The sequence below is a fragment of the Diabrotica virgifera genome, chromosome 2 (assembly GCF_917563875.1).
Source record: "Diabrotica virgifera virgifera chromosome 2, PGI_DIABVI_V3a".
In the NCBI taxonomy this organism is placed as follows: domain Eukaryota; kingdom Metazoa; phylum Arthropoda; class Insecta; order Coleoptera; family Chrysomelidae; genus Diabrotica; species Diabrotica virgifera.
The window spans coordinates 1846201-1865248 of record NC_065444.1 but is presented as its reverse complement, the minus strand read 5'-3'; the positions used below and the strand labels follow the sequence as shown (position 1 = coordinate 1865248).

General features: G+C 33.0%; 1 protein-coding gene across 2 annotated transcripts in view; it reads right to left on the bottom strand.

The window, feature by feature from the left end:
• The window catches only part of LOC126879937 (low-density lipoprotein receptor-related protein 2), a 538921-nt gene that overhangs the window by 149989 nt on the left and 369884 nt on the right, over positions 1–19048 (bottom strand). For both annotated transcript variants that reach the window (XM_050643311.1, XM_050643312.1), the window contains exon 2: positions 16627–16755. In XM_050643311.1, the coding sequence (XP_050499268.1) occupies positions 16627–16755 (129 nt within the window). The remainder of the gene's footprint in view (positions 1–16626; positions 16756–19048) is intronic.

Sequence of the window (19048 nt, the reverse complement as noted above, 5' to 3'; positions counted from 1 at the left end):
TGCATTCACGTATGTCTTCTTTCCTTATCATGAAGTAGTCTATTTGGGATTGATGTTGTCCACTTCTGTAGGTAATAAGTTTAGTTTCTCTCTTTTTAAAGAATGTGTTAACAATCGCCATATCCAATGCTGTTGCTAATTCTAGCATGCCATCTCCAGCTTCATTTCTAGTTCCAAAGCCTAATCCCCCATGTATTGTTTCATATCCTGTCTTGGCTTGGCCCACATGTGCATTGAAATCACCTCCTATTATAACTTTCTTCTCTGCTGGAATATCACTCAGTACGTCTCCTAATTGATCATAGCTCTTCATTCTCAAAGCTCTTCTTCAAAGCTCTTCTTTCATTCTCACCCAGACCTGTTTGGGCAGCATACACACACACACACACACACAACATTCAATACCTCTTTATCAATTACAAATTTCACTGACATCATTCTATCACTCGTTCTTACAACTTCTACTACGTTATCTTTCATTTCACTATCAGCAATTATACCAACTCCATTTCTAGTGTTACTACTCCCTACATACCACAATTTATATCCATCACCTAGTTCTTTCGCCCTTTGTCCTTTCCACCTAGTTTCTTGAATACAAGCAATTTGAACTCTTCTTCGTTTGAGCGCATCCACTAACTCCAGACTCTTACCTGTAAGACTACCAAGATTCCAAGACCCTATCCTGATTTTTCTAACCTGTAATGGTGTTCCCCCTGAGATAGTCCTCACCCGGAGATCCGAACGGAGGCTCATTTAACTTCCGGAACATTTTACCTCAGGAGATACCATCATTTCAGTATAAGTTTTTATTGCGTTTGGAGAAGGTCTTTTCATTATTATGGCCTGAAAAGATTTTGTTTGGATATTTGATGCCTGAATGCCTTTTCTATCAGCACCATACCCTGACCTGCACGTTTAGCCAATACTCCACCAATGCAACCAAAGTGCAGTATTACTCCACACCCGCCTGCATTTTTCTGTATAGGCCAGGATCCCTATTGTAAGGACTGCCCTATAAGCCAATGTATTGTTGCCCGTATCCCGCCACTAGGAGGCACGTACTTTATGCGGGATACAAATAGGGTTTTCGGACAAATATGTTGGGCATTTTAAGAAGTCCGCGTCGTAGAACATGTCAAATGACAGGAATTATGTTGGTAGTAAATAGCAGTCTGATTTTTGCATGAGAGTTTAATGAAAGGGTAACAAATCAATTGGAAGTTTTGACCGACAAAATAAACGACGTTTTCGTAGTCTGACATTCGAAACCAGTAAACTGTTCCACAATCAATTAAAATTCCCCTGTTCCAGTGTTCCCGTACATCAAAGTTTGTCTGACTAGACACCGTCAAGCTATTAACAAATTTTCAGCTTGCTATTAATAAACTTTTTTTTTGGTACGCGGGATCCAGGCCTATAAATGTATCCGCCAAACCCAATGATTGTAGTCAATTGCAGATATTTACGAGATGCTGGTTGATAGATACATCTACCTAATCATTTCTGTAATAAACAACACACTAACTCGTGTCAAGTCAACTGAAACGAACAAAAATTCCATAGGTCGTAATTCGTATCTATATGATGGTTATGTCAGATATAGTTTATTGTTCTCTATGAAAATGATATTGTATTATAATATTTTATGTAGGCTTTCATTCATTAATAATGAAGAAAAGTAGGTGTAATTAATACACTTTCGATTTTCGTCGATATATTTTCTTTTTTGCATTTAATGTTCATAAATTCTGATGTGGAGTTCTAATAATTCCTCCGTTCATAAATTAAACTGCTCGTCAAAAGTTAGGGATATAGAAAATTCTGCTGATTTTCATAGTTGATTTTTTCGCGAACAGACGGATTCCGCATTTTTTTTTATTTTAGCCTTTTCTTTAGTATTTACACAGTTGTGCAAAGGTTTACTCAAACTTATTTTTTGTACTTATACCGGGTGGAAGAAAAGAAATGTTTTTCTTATGTTAAGTTTGAGACACCCTGTAGGGAGAACGAGGTACAAATGTGAGTATACATCAGAATCGTATTGTAGTCTTATGTTTTGTGAACATGTTGTTGTTTGAATGTCCCTGATATCTTTAGAAACAAAAAAAAAATAGACGGTTTTATAATTTAGCATGTGTTTTAACCGAAACAAAAGTTTGAGACACCTTGTAGGGAGAAAAAGGCACAAAGCATACCTCGATATTATGTTGTAGTCTCGTATTTTGTGAATATTTTATTTTTTTAATTTCTCTGATATCTTAAATAACAAAGAAACTAGACGGTATTACTCTTTAATATGTGTTTCTATGTTTCACATGTGTGATGTGATGCATGTCGTCAGTTAAAACACATATTAAAAAGTAATACCGTCTAGTTTCTTTATTATTAAAGATATTAGAGAATTTAAAAAAATAAAATATTCACAAAATATGTGACTACAACATAATATCGAGGTATACTCACCTTTGTGCCTTTTTCTCCCTATAAGGTGTCTCAAAGTTTTGTTTCGGTTAAAACACATGTTAAATTACAAAACCGTCTATTTTTATTATTTCTAAAGATATCAGGGACATTCAAAAAACAAAATGTCCACAAAAAATGTACAGGGTGTCTTAAACTTAACATAAGAAAAGCATTTCTTTTCTTTCACCCGGTATAAGTACAAAAAAAAAGTTTGAGTAAACCTTTGCATAACTGTTAATCTGTTAACGAAAAAATCTACTATGAAAATTCAGCAGAATTTTCTATATCCCTAACTTTTGACGAGCAGTTTATTTTCTCACCTCTTAATGGTCTTTGTGATTGTCAAAGTCTCCAAGAGTTCACTTATTTAATTTTGTGGTATCTCTCTCTCTCTCTCTCTCTCTCTCTCTCTCTCTCTCTCTCTCTCTCTCTCTGCATATCTCTCTCCTATGGCGCTACAGCCAAATTCGATCCCTGGGCTACCCCAGCATCCGCCTCCAGGTATCTCTGTCCTTGGCTGCCCTCCTCCAGTTATCCACCCTCAATATCTCTTTAGCATCGGTGCTCACTTCGTCTATCCACCTCTTCCTTAGTCTTCCTGCTGGCCGACGTCCATCGTGACTTGCTTTTGTGTTATATTCATACTCTTGTTGCCATCACTCTCTAAGTTTTATATACATATAAAATAGAAAGTTTCTTGAAAGAGATAGAATACACTTGTAGTCATGCTTGTTCTGAATGCGGTGTGGCCGCTTCAGAAATTTAATTTGTGATGTGAATATGTATTACGAAAACAATGCATATTAAATACATATTTACTCTTTTATAGAATATTTACTGTAACCAGCACCTTTAGCAGATTATATGGGAAAACTCTAAAAACTGTAATAAAAAATTAATATGCACCTTTAGAGATCGAACAACAAGCAGGATTCCGAGCAGGAAGATCCTGTATCGACCACATCTTCACGCTCAACCAACTCAACGAAAAAAAAAGTAGCCAGAGACAGAGAAATACATCAACTATTCGTCGATCTAACTAAGGCATATGATACCGTACCACTTTGTAAAGTATGGCAAGTCCTGGAAAAATCCCCTATTAATATAACTTTAATAAAAGCATTGCAACAATTCTATAACAATATCCAAGCAAACATAAAAATCAACAGCAGATTATCCAATAGCTTCATGGTGAATAAGGGACTACGACAGGGATGCAGCTTATCGCCAACACTGTTTAAAATCTATATAAATGAGGTATTGAATAAGTGGCGGAAATCGTGTTCTGGAATGGGGATACAGCTAAACGACGACTCAACACTATACATACTGCATTTTGCTGACGATCAAGTGGTGATTGCCCAGGATAAAGATGATCTAATATTTATGACAAACCGGCTGTTTCGAGAATACAACAAATGGGGCCTATACGTTAATATGAAGAAAACCAAATATATGTGTATAGGAGGACAGAAAAGTGAGTTACAACTAGAGGATATGGTTATCGAGCCAAGCTCTGATTATGTATACCTTGGAACGAGAATCCAACAAAGTGGAAGGACAGAATTCGAAATAGAGGAACGAATTATGAAAGGAAAGAAGGTAACAGGAGCTTTGAACTCACTACTTTGGTCAAAAACCATATCAAAAGAAAAGAAAACACAGCTTCATAATAGCATCTTTAAAAGCGTGGTACTGTATGGATGTGAAACCTGGCAACTGAATAAGCGAACAGAACAGAAGTTGCTCGCACTGGAAATGGACTTCTGGCGAAGATCGGCCTGCATCTCCAGACTCTCACATATAACGAATGAACGGGTGCGAGATATGATGAATAGAAAAACAAACATAATTGAAGAAGTCCAACAAAAACAACTTTGTTGGTATGGCCATGTACAAAGAATGGAGGAACATCGACTCCCAAAGCTAATAATGGAATGGCAACCCCCCGGAAAGAAGGAAAAGGGGCAGACCGAAAACAACCTGGATAAGTGGAATCCAGAAAGCCATGTCTGAGAGAGATCTCCGACCGGGAGATTGGACAGATCGACGCGGCTGGTGAATAGGAACCGGAAGGCGCAGGACGCAATGGTTATGGTTGATCTTCAATTGAAACTTGAAGTATGCGAAAAGAACAGAAAGTTAAAACATAACTTTAAACCGAAAACTTTAGAGAACCACTGCTTGCTGCGTGATAATTTGATTAAAAACTGCATCACGCAGGTTCTTTTGGTAGAAAGGTATCCTCAATTGAAACGACTTTCACATATTTTTTCCATACTTCAACAGGCATAAAATAAACAACACGGAGTTTATGAGATTCTTTGTGCTGACTTCTCCGATCTTACATAGGCCAAACCAATCGAAGAATCGAAAATAGGATTTATGAACATTCCATTTTTGTTCGTAATTCTGATTCAATGTTAGCTCTACGTCAACATCGTCATCACACAGGTCACAAGATTGATTTCGAAAACTCTAGAACCATAGCTCCTGTGCATTTCATAGAGACTGAATTATCCTTATAATTTTGATTTATTACTCTGTCTCATTTACAAAAAAAAAAAAAAAAAATTATGAAAAAAATATTTTTAAGAAACGCTTATTTGCATTGAAGAAAAGTTAGTCAAATTAACGTCTAAAGATTTGATGCAAACTATTGAAATAAAGAAAAGCGTTTAAAAAAAAAACTATAATGAAATTATTAATCCTGGTTTGTACTGACAGATTTGAAATATGCCAATACGTGAAATATGATGTGAAATGATATGTATTTTGCATTTAATTAAAATTACATGGTTACAATAATGGTGTTCGTGTTAAATTTTCTTTTAAATGGCTAATTGGAATAATAATAAATGCTCCTGATAATTACATATTTGCGAAATTATAATTATCCAAATTGGCGAAAACCGCTAAATTATTGGTCAGGAAACATAACCCCAAATATTAATCTAGGTGGTTTTCCGTGTCGTTCATTATTAATTATGGTAGGGGAGCCCAAGCGGGGATTTTTGCAGTTACTCGAGCGCGTCAGATTAGCAAATGGGAGAAACCTGGTACCCTGCAGATGTACCTCTACCATATATTGGCTCTTAACACAGGGGAGTTCGTTAAGGGGGGCCCGAAAAAAAAAATCTATCCTTAAAAAAACTCGAAATTGTCAGATTAAGATAAGGTAAGTTAAGTACATGCAAAAGAGTGTATATTTCAAAAATCTGACGATTTGAGCCTGGCGTAAGGAAATGGGTGAGTCCCAAAATTTCACAAGAAAAAAGCGAATATTTCGCGAAATGAATGACAGATCGAAAAATAAAAAATACGTGCCCAATATTTTTTAAAAATCTATCGAATGATACCAAACAAAACTTCCCACGGAGAGGGGTGGGGGGTAAATTTAATATTTTAAATACGAATCCCGCGATATTTCGCGAAATGAACATCAGATCGAAAAACTGTAAAATAGACTTATTCAATATTTTTGAAAAATCTATCGAATGGTGCCAAACACGACCCCCCACGGAGGTGGAGTGGGGGGTTACTTTAAAATCTTAAATAGGAGCCCTCATTTTTTATTGCAGATTTGGATTCCTTACGTAAAAATAAGTAACTTTTATTCGAAACATTTTTTCGAATTATGGATAGATGGCGTTATAATCGGAAAAAACAATTGTTGGAAATGGAAAATTAAATTAAAAAATGACAAGCCCCACTAAAATGGAAAACTTTACTTAACTTTTTTTGGTTTTAGGACCTACTTTTCACAACCCAATAGGTCCCCAAAGCGCTCGAGTGACTGCACATTTAGCATACTTTGCTCCCCTACCATAAGGCTATGGGTACATAATTCGCAAATATTTTACGTGTATCCCTACTTTTTCTGTCTTTACACGGCAAATTACGTGTAGTAAAATTCACACTGGTGTGGATATGTAAACATTATTAAAATGTCATTCTACTTGAAAATGTCATAATTAATTTAAAGAGATGGCTTTTGAATGTTCTTGGATAACTGTTATTTTTATAATTGCAAATTATTAATTCAGTTAATAAATGTGATAATTTTTTCACTAACTATGTTTTCAGTGATTGTAATAATTTATTTGTACAACAAAAACTAATAATCAATCGAGAAAAGAGGAAAAGTGTTAAAGTGATTTTTTAATAATATGTTGTTATTTTGGAACGCTTACAATTTTGAACATCTCTAACAACAAAATACTTGGATCACAGGATATATCTGATGTATTCTCTGCTTGGATCTTCCACAAATAATACACAATAAATAACTTTTTATTAAGTTCACGTCTTAAATCAATTATTTATCAAATACACTATATATCAATAATATTTAATCAATTTCTCAAAATATTCCCGATGCAATGTCAAATATTTAAAATTGTCACTGATTGTCAGTGTCTGACTGACAATATATGCTGACAATATTATATTCTGTTGAGTGCGTTGTAAGACAAAGACAGATTTGGAAAATATTACCACGGCATTGTGTTCATTTTTTTCAAATCCTGAAAAAACCAATAAATATTTTTGAAAAATTTAAACGCAGAATGAAAGACTAAATTCTTACCGAGGGCCGAAAGTCTCTTAGAATAAATAAAAAGTTTATTTTGAATGAGATATTTGAAATTAAAAATCACACTAAATTTTCTCTTAGTTTTTTCACCCCTGTAACTTATTAAAATAAACATTATAGAAGTTCTCAGGGACTTTCGGCCCTCGCTAATAACGTAATCTTTCATTCTGCGTTTAAATTTTTCAAAAATACTTATTAGTTTTCTCAGGATTTGAAAAAAATGAATCCCCATTTGAATAGCATTGCAGCCAAAAATACGTACCGATCCTCTTAATATTTCACGTTTGTTGAAATAAAATCAATGCGATCAAATCAAAAATTACGAGATTAATACGGATTTCATGTCATTAAAGCAGTATGCTCTATTGAATTATTTGTACGCATATGTTTGAAAAACTCTGGAAGATGAAACAATCGGCATAAGAGTAAATGGAGTCTTAGTTAAGAACATCAGATATGCAGATGATACAGTAATAATAGCCGATAGTTTAGAAGACCTGCAAAGACTCATGAGTAAAATAGTAAGGTGTAGTAGGGAGTACGGACTCTCTCTCAATATCAAAAAGACGAAGTTTATGAAAATTAGTAAAAACAACCATAATACTAACGAAATCTTGATAGTAGAGGGCCAGCAGATCGAAAGAGTAAAAAAGTACACTTACCGAGGAACACTTATAACAGAAAATAATGACTACACTGCAGAAATCAAAGTCAGAATCGAAAAAGCACGTTCTAATTTTATGAAAATGAAAAAGGTCCTATGTAGCAAAGATTTAACATTAGCTCTTAAAGTACGCCTAACAAAGTGTTACGTATACACTGTTCTACAGGGTGATTGATTAGTAGGGTAAAACTCAATAGCTCCGCTATAGTAATAGATAGCAATAAAAGTTAATAACAAAAATTTTAGCCACCTTTGAGCTTCACATTACAAAATTAGTTAGAATGTTACAGGGTGTTCGATAACACAGTGGCAGACCAAACTTATGTTTTTTTAAATGGAACACCCTATATTTTATTTTAAATTCGAAATTCTGTTAACTTCTCCATCACAAAAATATAAAGGTTTGTTATGTTATACACGGTATTTACAAAGTTATAACCAATTGTATATGAAAATCGTAACAAGTTCAACTCCCTGTATAAATAAAAATAAGCAAAACAACAATGGTTTATTAATGCCATATTTTTTAACGTATTGCCAAAATTTTCAAGAATGGTCGATATTGCTAATTTTCTTTATATCAAATACAGGGTGAGTCAAAACGCAAGTATGTACATTATTTTCTCAGTAATTTTAAATGGAACACCCTGTATTTTATATCATTATTGAAAAGTATCATTACCGTACTTTAATTTTTAGATAACATTCCCTATGTCTAAATTTATTAGTTTTCGAGATATTTTCATTTTTCAATGGACCAGTAGCGTGGCCCAAATCACCAGGATTTAATACTGATACCTGATACTGATAACTGGACTGATTTTTTTGGGGTTACGTTAATAATGAAGTTTATAAAATACCTCCAACAATAAGGGATGAGATGAAGAATAGAATACAAAGTGTATTTCGATGTGTTCATTTACAAATGCTCCGTAGAGTAAGTAGCTCATTCAATGATCGTTTTTAGGCGTACATAAATGTATTAGGAGATAATTTTGAACACCTTATGTAATTAAATATTAAAAATATTTTATTAAAAGTAGCTTCTAATTTTTTCAAACATGTTTTTTTGCAAAATGTATTACTGATTAATTATGTTTCGTTCTTTATTTGTTACATTGTTACATTTACATACAAAAGTAGTGTTTAATTGTTTCAAAAATGTTGCATGTTGTGGTTGTGTTTTTTTTGTAAAATTTATTACTAATTTTCTTTGTTTATTTGTTGCATTTACATAAAAAGATAGTTTTTAATTGTTTCAAAAATTTTGCATGTGGTTGTGTTTTTGTTTGTAAAATGTATTACGGATTGTAAACGGATTGATAATCGGTAATCTTCAATTGTCAATTCAGTCATTTAGATAAATTTAAACACCTAAAATCATTTGCTCTGAAAATGAAAATATCTCGAAAACTAATAAATTTGGGCCTAGGGAATATTATATAAAAATTAAAGTACGTTAATGTTACTTTTCAATAATAAGTATAAAATACAGGGTGTTCCATTTAAAATTACTGAGAAAATAATGTACTTGCGTTTTGACTCACCCTGTATTTGATATAAAGAAAATTAGCAATATCAATAATTCTTAAAAATTTTGACAATAAGTAAAAAAATATGGCATTAATAAACCATTGCTGTTGTGCTTATTTTTATTTATACAGTGAGTTAAACTTGTTACGATTTTCATACAAAATTGGTTATAACTTTGTAAATACCCTGTATAACATTACAAACCTTTATATTTTTGTGATGGAGAAGTAACAAGATTTCGAATATAAAATAAAATATAGGGTGTTCCATTTAAAAAAACATAAGTTAGGTCTGCCGCTGTGCTATCGAACACCCTGTAACATTCTAACTAATTTTGTAATATGAAGCTCAAAGGTGGCTAAAATTTTTGTTATTAACTTTTATTGCTATCTATTACTATAGCGGAGCTATTGAGCTTTACCCTACTAATCAATCACCCTGTATACTATGCAGTTGAATCATGGACGTTACATGTAGAGACAATGAGACGACTTAACGCCTTTGAAATGTGGACATATAGAAGAATTATGAGGGTTTCCTGGGTAGATAGAGTTACGAACAACGAAGTACTATGAAGAATAAGTAAAGAAGTTGAACTTACAATTATTAAAGAAAGAAAACTACAGTAAATACCAATATATCGGAATCTGGCGAGGTGAAAGTGCTCTGAAGTGAAGAGGCGTTTTGCCGGAACTGTGAGCGGTAGCTGCTATCCCCGACCGGATCTGGCGGATGGGTAACGTTGTGTCGATGTTTGATTGTGATTACACTGGATTGAGTGTCATGGGCTACGATTCTGAGTGTGTAATTATGTAGATAGATTGATTCCGTGTATAGCATGATTGCTATTGTATATGTATACTGTGTTGTGTATTGTATTATTCTGTGTGTGTGTTTATGTTTTATTGGCACTGGTTTAAGCAACCAACTGGCCAGTCAATGTGTTTTGAATTCTCTCTTTTACAAAATATATGCTTAGTATCTAAATTTAAAACTATTAGTACTACTGTTTTTTTTACTCTGTTTTTTTTATTATTTTTTTGTATTATATTTTTTAACATTTTTTTTATTACATTTTTTATTTATTTTTTTAGTTTTTTTTTTTTTTTTTGTATATTTTTTTAAAATTATTGTATTATTCTAAAATTGTTATTATGTTTTTGAGTATAATAATAAATACAATTTTCTTTTTCTTTTGCAGATGGCCGCATAGGGAGCTTTTTCCGGAATGGGGCGAAGATAGAATTATATTTTATTTTATTTTTAATTTTGAACTGTATATAAATATCCTCAATATATTTATTTTATTCTAACCTGTGTTTTACTGAGTCTGTTTTTCTGAAAAACCTATCCGTCACAAGTTTTACACTAATACGCGAGAGCTAAAAAAGGGCGTCCAGCTACTAGTGTTGATACTGTACTAAAGTTGATACTAACTGACACAAATTATAATAATTGCAATAATACCTACCAAGGGTTGAGGAGGCAACTTCAAAATTTCTATTAGTTAGGCAAAAGCACCTGTTGAATGCGTTCAATCCGGGATTTCTTAGGGACAAGTTAATAAGTAGGTTTTGTGAAGGTAGAGCACTTGGATAAATTTCTTACAGAAATTGTTATAGATGATTCTTTTGCCTTTTTGATTTTATAGACCGACACTTTTATTTACTTTTCAGTAATTTTTTGTTTTTATAGATCTACTAGTGTTACAAACTACGCAATAGCGTGTTCAATATTTAATTGTGACATGAAGTTCCTGAATATGTTAAACACTTGTGCATTATCACCTGCATATCAGATCAGATATTCGTTCGAACCCATTGGCATCGAGCAGTTGCATTGGTATTCATAATCGCCTCGCATAATTGGGTTATATGGAAACTGCCCTAACTGATAAGACTGAAGCTAAATTAACGCAAATTTGGAGCTGTCGATATTGTCATGCGTTACAGCTTTCGACGATTACGGCTTCGTGACCTTTTCGCAAACAATATGTACATGTACACGGAGATATTTAATCATTATACACGTGCAGATTAAGTACCTCGCCGCACCGCGTATTATTATGACACATTTTCATAGGTAATCTGACACAAAAGGTGCGGTCATCGATAAATCAGATTAGTGTTGGTGCCGGATAAGAGATTTTAAAATTTTGGCATTAAAATCGGATTCCTGTATTAATAAAAAGGATACAAATTAAATAAAAACCAACCAAGGTTTAGTCAACATCAACCATTCGGATTCTTTAATAAATTCGTAATGTACTTAATAATGGATTATAGGCGAGCGGCATACCCCTAATTTGAGGCTTAGAAATCGAAAAAGTGACCATAATAAATGAATGGCAAATTTTGATCATTCTTTATGTTTTCGAGGCCGCTGAATCCGAATATGAAGTTTATTTTTATCTAGAATTGGTGGAACATGTTAAAAAATCAAATTTTATGCAAAAATACGAAAAATCAATTTTGATGATTTTTCATATTAGTCCTGTCGCCAGGGGGGGTACAACGGCCTCCTGTATTCAGATGGACTTACCCAAGTTTTTTTTATGTATTTTGACCTGTAGAACACGAATTTTTTGGGTAACAGTTGATCCGGATGTCGATAAGATTGTTATAAACAAAGAAGTTGAGGAATCACATAACAGCGATTTCTTGCAAAAGAAAACATGTTTTTGTATTTTTTGGGCCTTTCTAACCAAAAAATGTTCCTACAAATTTTTTCATAGGATGCATAGTTTTCGAGATAAATGCGGTTGAACTTTCAAAAAATCGAAAAATTGCAATTTTTGAACCCGAATAACTTTTGATTAAAAAATAAAATAGCAATTCTGCTTACCGCATTTGAAAGTTCAAGTCAAATTATATCGGTTTTAATTATTTGTATTGCTAAAAATTTATTATTTTATTGTTAAAACAAAGCTATAAACACCTAGTGCTTGAGTGATGTTTTCAATGATTTCTCATTTAAAATCGAATGAGTAGGTAGATGAGGTAAAAGTGCAAGCGGCGCTATTTCTACATAGCATGCATTAAAACGCATGTATTAGGCACGGGAAACACTATGTGTTTATAGCTTTTTTTAACAATCAAAAAATAAATTTTTAGCAATGCAAATATTCAAAACAGATAAAATTTGACTTAAACTTTTAAAGGCGGTAAGCAGAATTGCTATTTTATTTTTTGTTCAAAGATTATTCGGGTTCAAAAATTGCAATTTTTCGATTTTTTGAAAGTTCAACCGCGTTTATCTCGAAAACTATGCATCCTACGAAAAAACTTGTAGGAACATTTTTTGGTTAGAATGACCCAAAAAATACAAAAAATTGTTTTGTTTTGCGAGAAATCGCTGTTATGTAATTCCTCAACTTCTTTGTTTATAACAATCTTATCGACATCCGGATCAACTGTTACCCAAAAAATTCGTGTTCTACAGGTCAAAGTACATAAAAAAAACTTGGGTAAGTCCATCTGAATACAGGAGGCCGTTGTACCCCCCCTGGCGACAGGACTATACTAGCTTGGTTTGCTTATAACTACTGTATCTTGATTGTAAATTTAGTCTAGTTTCAAAATTACTCAAAATTTTCGCTTTTATACTGTCTTTAGAAATTACGGTTATACACTCACCGGCACGAAAAAGAGTTTTCTTAACCAGGTTTTCTTAACATTCTGTTTTTTTATTCATTTGCTTATGTTGGATAATAAAAATGTTAAGGACTTTAACAACTAGCAATGTCTTTACCAATACAGGGTGTCTCTAAATAAGTGCGACAAACTTTAAGGGGAATTCTACATGAAAAAATACACATACATACATACATAATCGGTTGCCTCTTTTACAATTAGGTGTCGAGGATTCCTCCTTTATATAATACTCTCTGCAAATTTACGCCACTTCTTCCTATCTGCTGCTAAAACTTTTGCTTCTTGCCACGATGTTCCTCTTTTCTTGAGTATTTCGTTTACACTAGTGTTCCAGCTTTTCCTTGGTCTGCCCCTCGTGCTTTTACCCACTGCTTTGGCCTCCCATGTCATTTTCACTTGTCTCTCATCACTCATTCTTATCATGTGTCCAGCCCATTTTAACTTCTTTTCTTCAACTTTTTCGTTGAGCGATTTTACCTGTAATTCATGTCTTATATCTTCGTTTCTTCTTTTGTCTAATCTTCTTGCTCCCACCACTTTTCTTAAGTATCTCATTTCTGTAGCTTGTAATCTTTTTCTTTGTCTGTCATTAAGTACCCAGTTTTCTGCCCCATATATTGTAATTGGCATATATACATTTTATATACTGTCATTTTGGTTTTCCTCGATATTTCTTGTTTGTTTAGGAAATTTTTATACAGTGAATAATAAGTTCTCGTTGCCAATTTTATTCTGTTTCCAATTTCATCTTCTTGTGTTCCTTTGTTGTTTAACTTTATTCCCAAATACTTAAAGAGGTCTACTTGCTCGATTTTTGCCCTTCGATTTCAATATTTACAGTTGCTTCTTTGTTAGTCCTGTCGCCAGGGGGGGTACAACGGCCTCCTGTATTCAGATGGACTTACCCAAGTTTTTTTTATGTATTTTGACCTGTAGAACACGAATTTTTTGGGTAACAGTTGATCCGGATGTCGATAAGATTGTTATAAACCAAAAAGTTGAGGAATCACATAACAGCGATTTCTTGCAAAAGAAAACATTTTTTTTGTATTTTTTAGGCCATTCTAATCAAAAAATGTTCCTACAAATTTTTTCGTAGGATGCATAGTTTTCGAGATAAACGCGGTTGAACTTTCAAAAAATCGAAAAATTGCAATTTTTGAACCCGAATAACTTTTGATTAAAAAATAAAATAGCAATTCTGCTTACCGCATTTGAAAGTTCAAGTCAAATTATATCGGTTTTAGTTATTTGTATTGCTAAAAATTTATTATTTTATTGTTAAAACAAAGCTATAAACACCTAGTGCTTGAGTGATGTTTTCAATGATTTCTCATTTAAAATCGAATGAGTAGGTAGAGGAGGTAAAAGTGCAAGCGGGGCTATTTCTACGTAGCATGCATTAAAACGCATGTATTAGGCACGGGAAACAATATGTGTTTATAGCTTTTTTTAACAATCAAAAAATAAATTTTTCGCAATGCAAATATTCAAAACAGATAAAATTTGACTTAAACTTTTAAAGGCAGTAAGCAGAATTGCTATTTTATTTTTTATTCAAAGGTTATTCGGGTTCAAAAATTGCAATTTTTCGATTTTTTGAAAGTTCAACCGCGTCTATCTCGAAAACTATGCATCCTACGAAAAAACTTGTAGGAACATTTTTTGGTTAGAATGACCCAAAAAATACAAAAAATTGTTTTGTTTTGCGAGAAATCGCTGTTATGTAATTCCTCAACTTCTTTGTTTATAACAATCTTATCGACATCCGGATCAACTGTTACCCAAAAAATTCGTGCTCTACGGGCCAAAATACATAAAAAAAACATGGGTAAGTCCATCTGAATTAAGAAGGCCGTTGTACCCCCCCTGGCGACAGGACTATATTTACCTGGCTGTATCTTTGGTCGCTGTAAATATTTACTTTTGAAAATTTTACTGTGCCATCTTTAAAGAATTCAGATAACAATGCAATTTGTCCAAGATGTTTAAACAAATTAAAAGAGAAGTTGTTAATTTTTAAACAGCTTGTCGTCAGATTTCGTTAGTTTCATGTTTACTTAAAAAAGTTGGGTGACAAACTTTTTAGTTTATAATTTTAAGCAACAAAGTATTAAAACATAATTCATGGAGAAGTTTTCTGGAAAATTTTAAGTCAAAATATGCAATAGGAAAAAAGTTATGTGACTTTATAGACGAGTGGCACTCCCCCCAAAAAAACGCTTATTTCTCAAGATATTGACCACGGTGTGGTGAATGGCTAATTTTGATCATACTTTATGTTTTTGATGGTGATGAAAACAAAAATTAGGTTTATTTTGATTTTTAGATGTGGGAACATTGTCAAAATCGCAATTTAACCCTAAAAATAAAAAAAAATGAAATAACGTTTTTCTTAAAATTAGAAGTTGCACCATTTTTTTTCTATAAAACATTTTGTTCTTTGTACTCTATATTTTAACATAAACTCGATTAAAAGCTAAATTTCAAATTTTGTCACTCAACTATTGCGAATAAACTTTGTAATTCAGGAATCTGCACCTTTTACTTTAAACAATCCATAACTTTTATTATAATAAGACAGAAAGATTGAAACTGATCCCATTGTCTTCAGAAAGGTAAGAAATATCTACTTTAAAAATTTCAGAAAAAAATAAAAAGGGAACAAACAGAGTTGTAGCGAGTTAAACGCAAAAAAACGTGATTTCATTTTTTTTTATTTTTGGGGTAAAATTGCGATTTTGACAATGTTCCCCCACGTAAAATTCAAAATAAATCTAATTTACATTTTCAGCAACGTCAAAAATATAAAGTACGATAAAAATTAACCATTCGCCACACAGTGGTCAGTATCTCGAGAAATAAGCGTTTTTTTTTGGGGTGTGCCGCTCGCCTATAAATTCACATAACTTTTTTCTTATTGCATACTTGATTTGAAATTTTCCAAAAAAACTTCTTCATGAATAATATTTTATTGATGTGTTGGTTAAAATTATAAACTAAAAAGTTTGTTATTCAACTTTTTTAAGTAAACATGATACTAATATTGGTCTGGGGAGAAAGACAACAACGATATAATCAACTTTTAATGGGTGTCTGATGTACACCTCTTTGAAGGTGTATCAATTTGTGTCTGCGGGGCATTATGTTATAATGGACCCACCGACTTTTATGAACGAATTGATAAATTACAAGAATATTATGGAATTATAAGAATGGAGTGGCCACCATGTTCTCCAGATATTAATTGCATCGAACACGTTTACGTGCAGGCTGAATAAATGATAGCCAATTTGATAGATGTAGAACAATATGGCCGCTACCTACTATCAAAGCTCGGAAGTCTCTATTGAAAGACCCTGTTATAGTGTAGACAAAGCTTTAGAATTAACTTAACTAATGTTTAAAGTCTAGTCAAAATAAGAGGAGTATATCTACAGAGCATCCGCAAAGCAGAGACGAAAATTCCTAAAACAATGAGTTAAAGAGTGCCGAGTTCCTGAAAAGCTGCTGAAATGTAGCTACATAAATACATAAAAGCCAACAATAAAAGTAATAAAACAGAAACAAAAAATACAAAATATACATAAATTCGCATACTTTAAACATATAAATGTTTTACGATTAAGCGTACAAACACTTCTCTTTGCGCCCAACTTTTCTTTGTTGTGTTTACAAGTTTCCAACCAGTAAATAAAAAAATTTAATCAACTTACGACATGTTTGCCGCTCGTCTGCTCCATTTTCGCAATCCGCCTGGTAATTGCAAACCCACAGGGACGGGATACACTTCCCTTCAGGACATCGGAACGTGCCAAAAGGGCATATGATGCCGCTTGGAACACCTGCAAAAGGAATCCTTTTTCAATTTATGATTCTGCACAATGTTTCGAATAATATGCAACGTAAGGAATATATTTTGTATATAAAATCTGCAGATACTCGTAAAAGCATCCGTTGAGTAGTGTTTTAAAAATATCTACAAATGTATTGTCTTATACACTGTCTAAAAAAATAGTTATTATTTCAAATTAAAGGGGGAAAGGGGATGGCTTGAAAACTTTGAAATTTTCGATTTTTTTATTATTGTAAATAAAACTAAATAACATCAAGAATATTGATCCCTACCTTCGACTCGCTTTGCAACACCTCGCGCCAGCTTGTTTGAGCGTAGTGAAAAACGTTTAACAGCTGTTCCCCTTTTCTTTTGTAAATTACTCCGCGATTCAAAACTATATTCCGGCGGCATTTCACGATTTGACAAACAAAAAAAATTAAAAATAAAAGCTGTCAAAAACTTTAAACGCGTTTTTCTCAAAAGTGCTTTTTTCAAACGCGGTGAACATTGAAATTCAAACACTACTTGACCGATCTACGTGAAATTTTCTCCTTCTCTCCAATGTTAATGTCCAGTGCACTGATTCCATTCCCTATACATCAAAATAACAGAAAATAGGGTACATATAGGCACCAAAAATGCAGGATCATACCATCCTCGTACCATTTTTAATAAAAATAGTTACTTCAGCCCAAATGAATTTACAGATCAATTATTCAAGGGCTTAATCGAGAGCTATTTATTCGTAGGAGACTTAATGTGATGTTCACTCTGCGAAAACCATCCTCTATGTCGACCTCAGGGAACATCTTCTCGCGAGACCATCCCCTAAATGATTAAATACTCATGTTCACCCTACGACAGTTAGTTTCTGATTGTTTCTCTTTCTCCCCCTGAATCCAAAAAACTACAAATAAGTGGTAGATAATCGAAAATCAAGCGATAATGAACGCAATATACGTCAAAATTACAGGCCGTTTTTTTTTCAAAACAAAGAGAAGTATTCGAATGTTCAGGATAAAAGGAACTTTATCCAAACGAAATTTTTAGCTGGAAAAGATTTTTGTTATGTAAAAACTATGGTTTAAGTGCGCTATTAAATTAGGCGCTAGCAATTTGTGTCTGGGTATACATACCAGGCTACTCAAAAGTATATAAAAATTTTGAGTTAGAGTAAATAAAAAATTATGTATGTAGTAAAAAGAAGAATATCTATTTATATATTAACCTTGAGACATATAAATATTGAACAATTTATCTCTATGGTTTTCCTCGTTTTCGTTTACTTATATGTCGAGAGTTTCCAATATGTAATAAGTAATAATCTTAGTCCATCTTCCATCTTTTTGTATAATAGTATAATTGGCGCATTTCCCCTTTCTTCTTCTTTAAGTGTCGTTTCTTTAACCCATATGCTTACTTCAGTCAGGTGCGGTTCGCGAATGGGTTAAGAAGGTTCGCTATCATTACAGCTGACTTTACCTTTGATATTGTTGCTCTAAGTAGCTCAAAATTGTACCATTTTGCCAAACTGTTTAGCTAGCTAGGATATACTAGTCGGCCGATGCTTCTTCTGCCCAGTATCTTTCTCCATGATCTGTCGCAATACATTTCTCTCACCTCTCATGACATGACTCAGATACTACAATTTTATTATTTTAATTGTATTTAATATCTCGTTTACCTTGTTCATTGTTTTTAAATCTTCGTTGTTCACAACCTTATTGATCCAACTTATTTTTAAAATTCTTGTGTAAGCCCACACCTCAAACGCTTCTATTCTGTTACGTGTATCCTTTTTTAGCGTCCAAGCTTCCATTCTATATAATAATACTTCTTTCATTCATGGATACATTCTTTGAATGAGTTCTTCCTTAATATGGGTGCAACATCCCTTGTTGCTGTGTCTTTGCAATGGTAATAAATGTCGTCTTTTTGTAATTTAAAGTAAGTCTGGTCTTTTCGCTACTATCTATAACTATATTATCAGAACCTGTAATTCTGCAACCAAAGAGTATCGGAGAAAGTATGTACCACTCGTTGTATTTCTATTTCTTCTGATAGTTCGATGCCAACCTTTACAGATGTAACTTGATTAAAAAGGTTTGATATTATTATAATATCTTTCATAACCAGATTTTTATCTTGAAGTAGTTGTAGGATTATGTAGGACTTTGTCCAATGCCTTGTTGTAATCAATGAAACATATATAAAGAGGTTGTTTAACCCCTTAACGTACACACTCGAGTTAACTCGAGTGCGCTAAACTGGCCAAATTTTGCACCCTCCAGATAATTCGA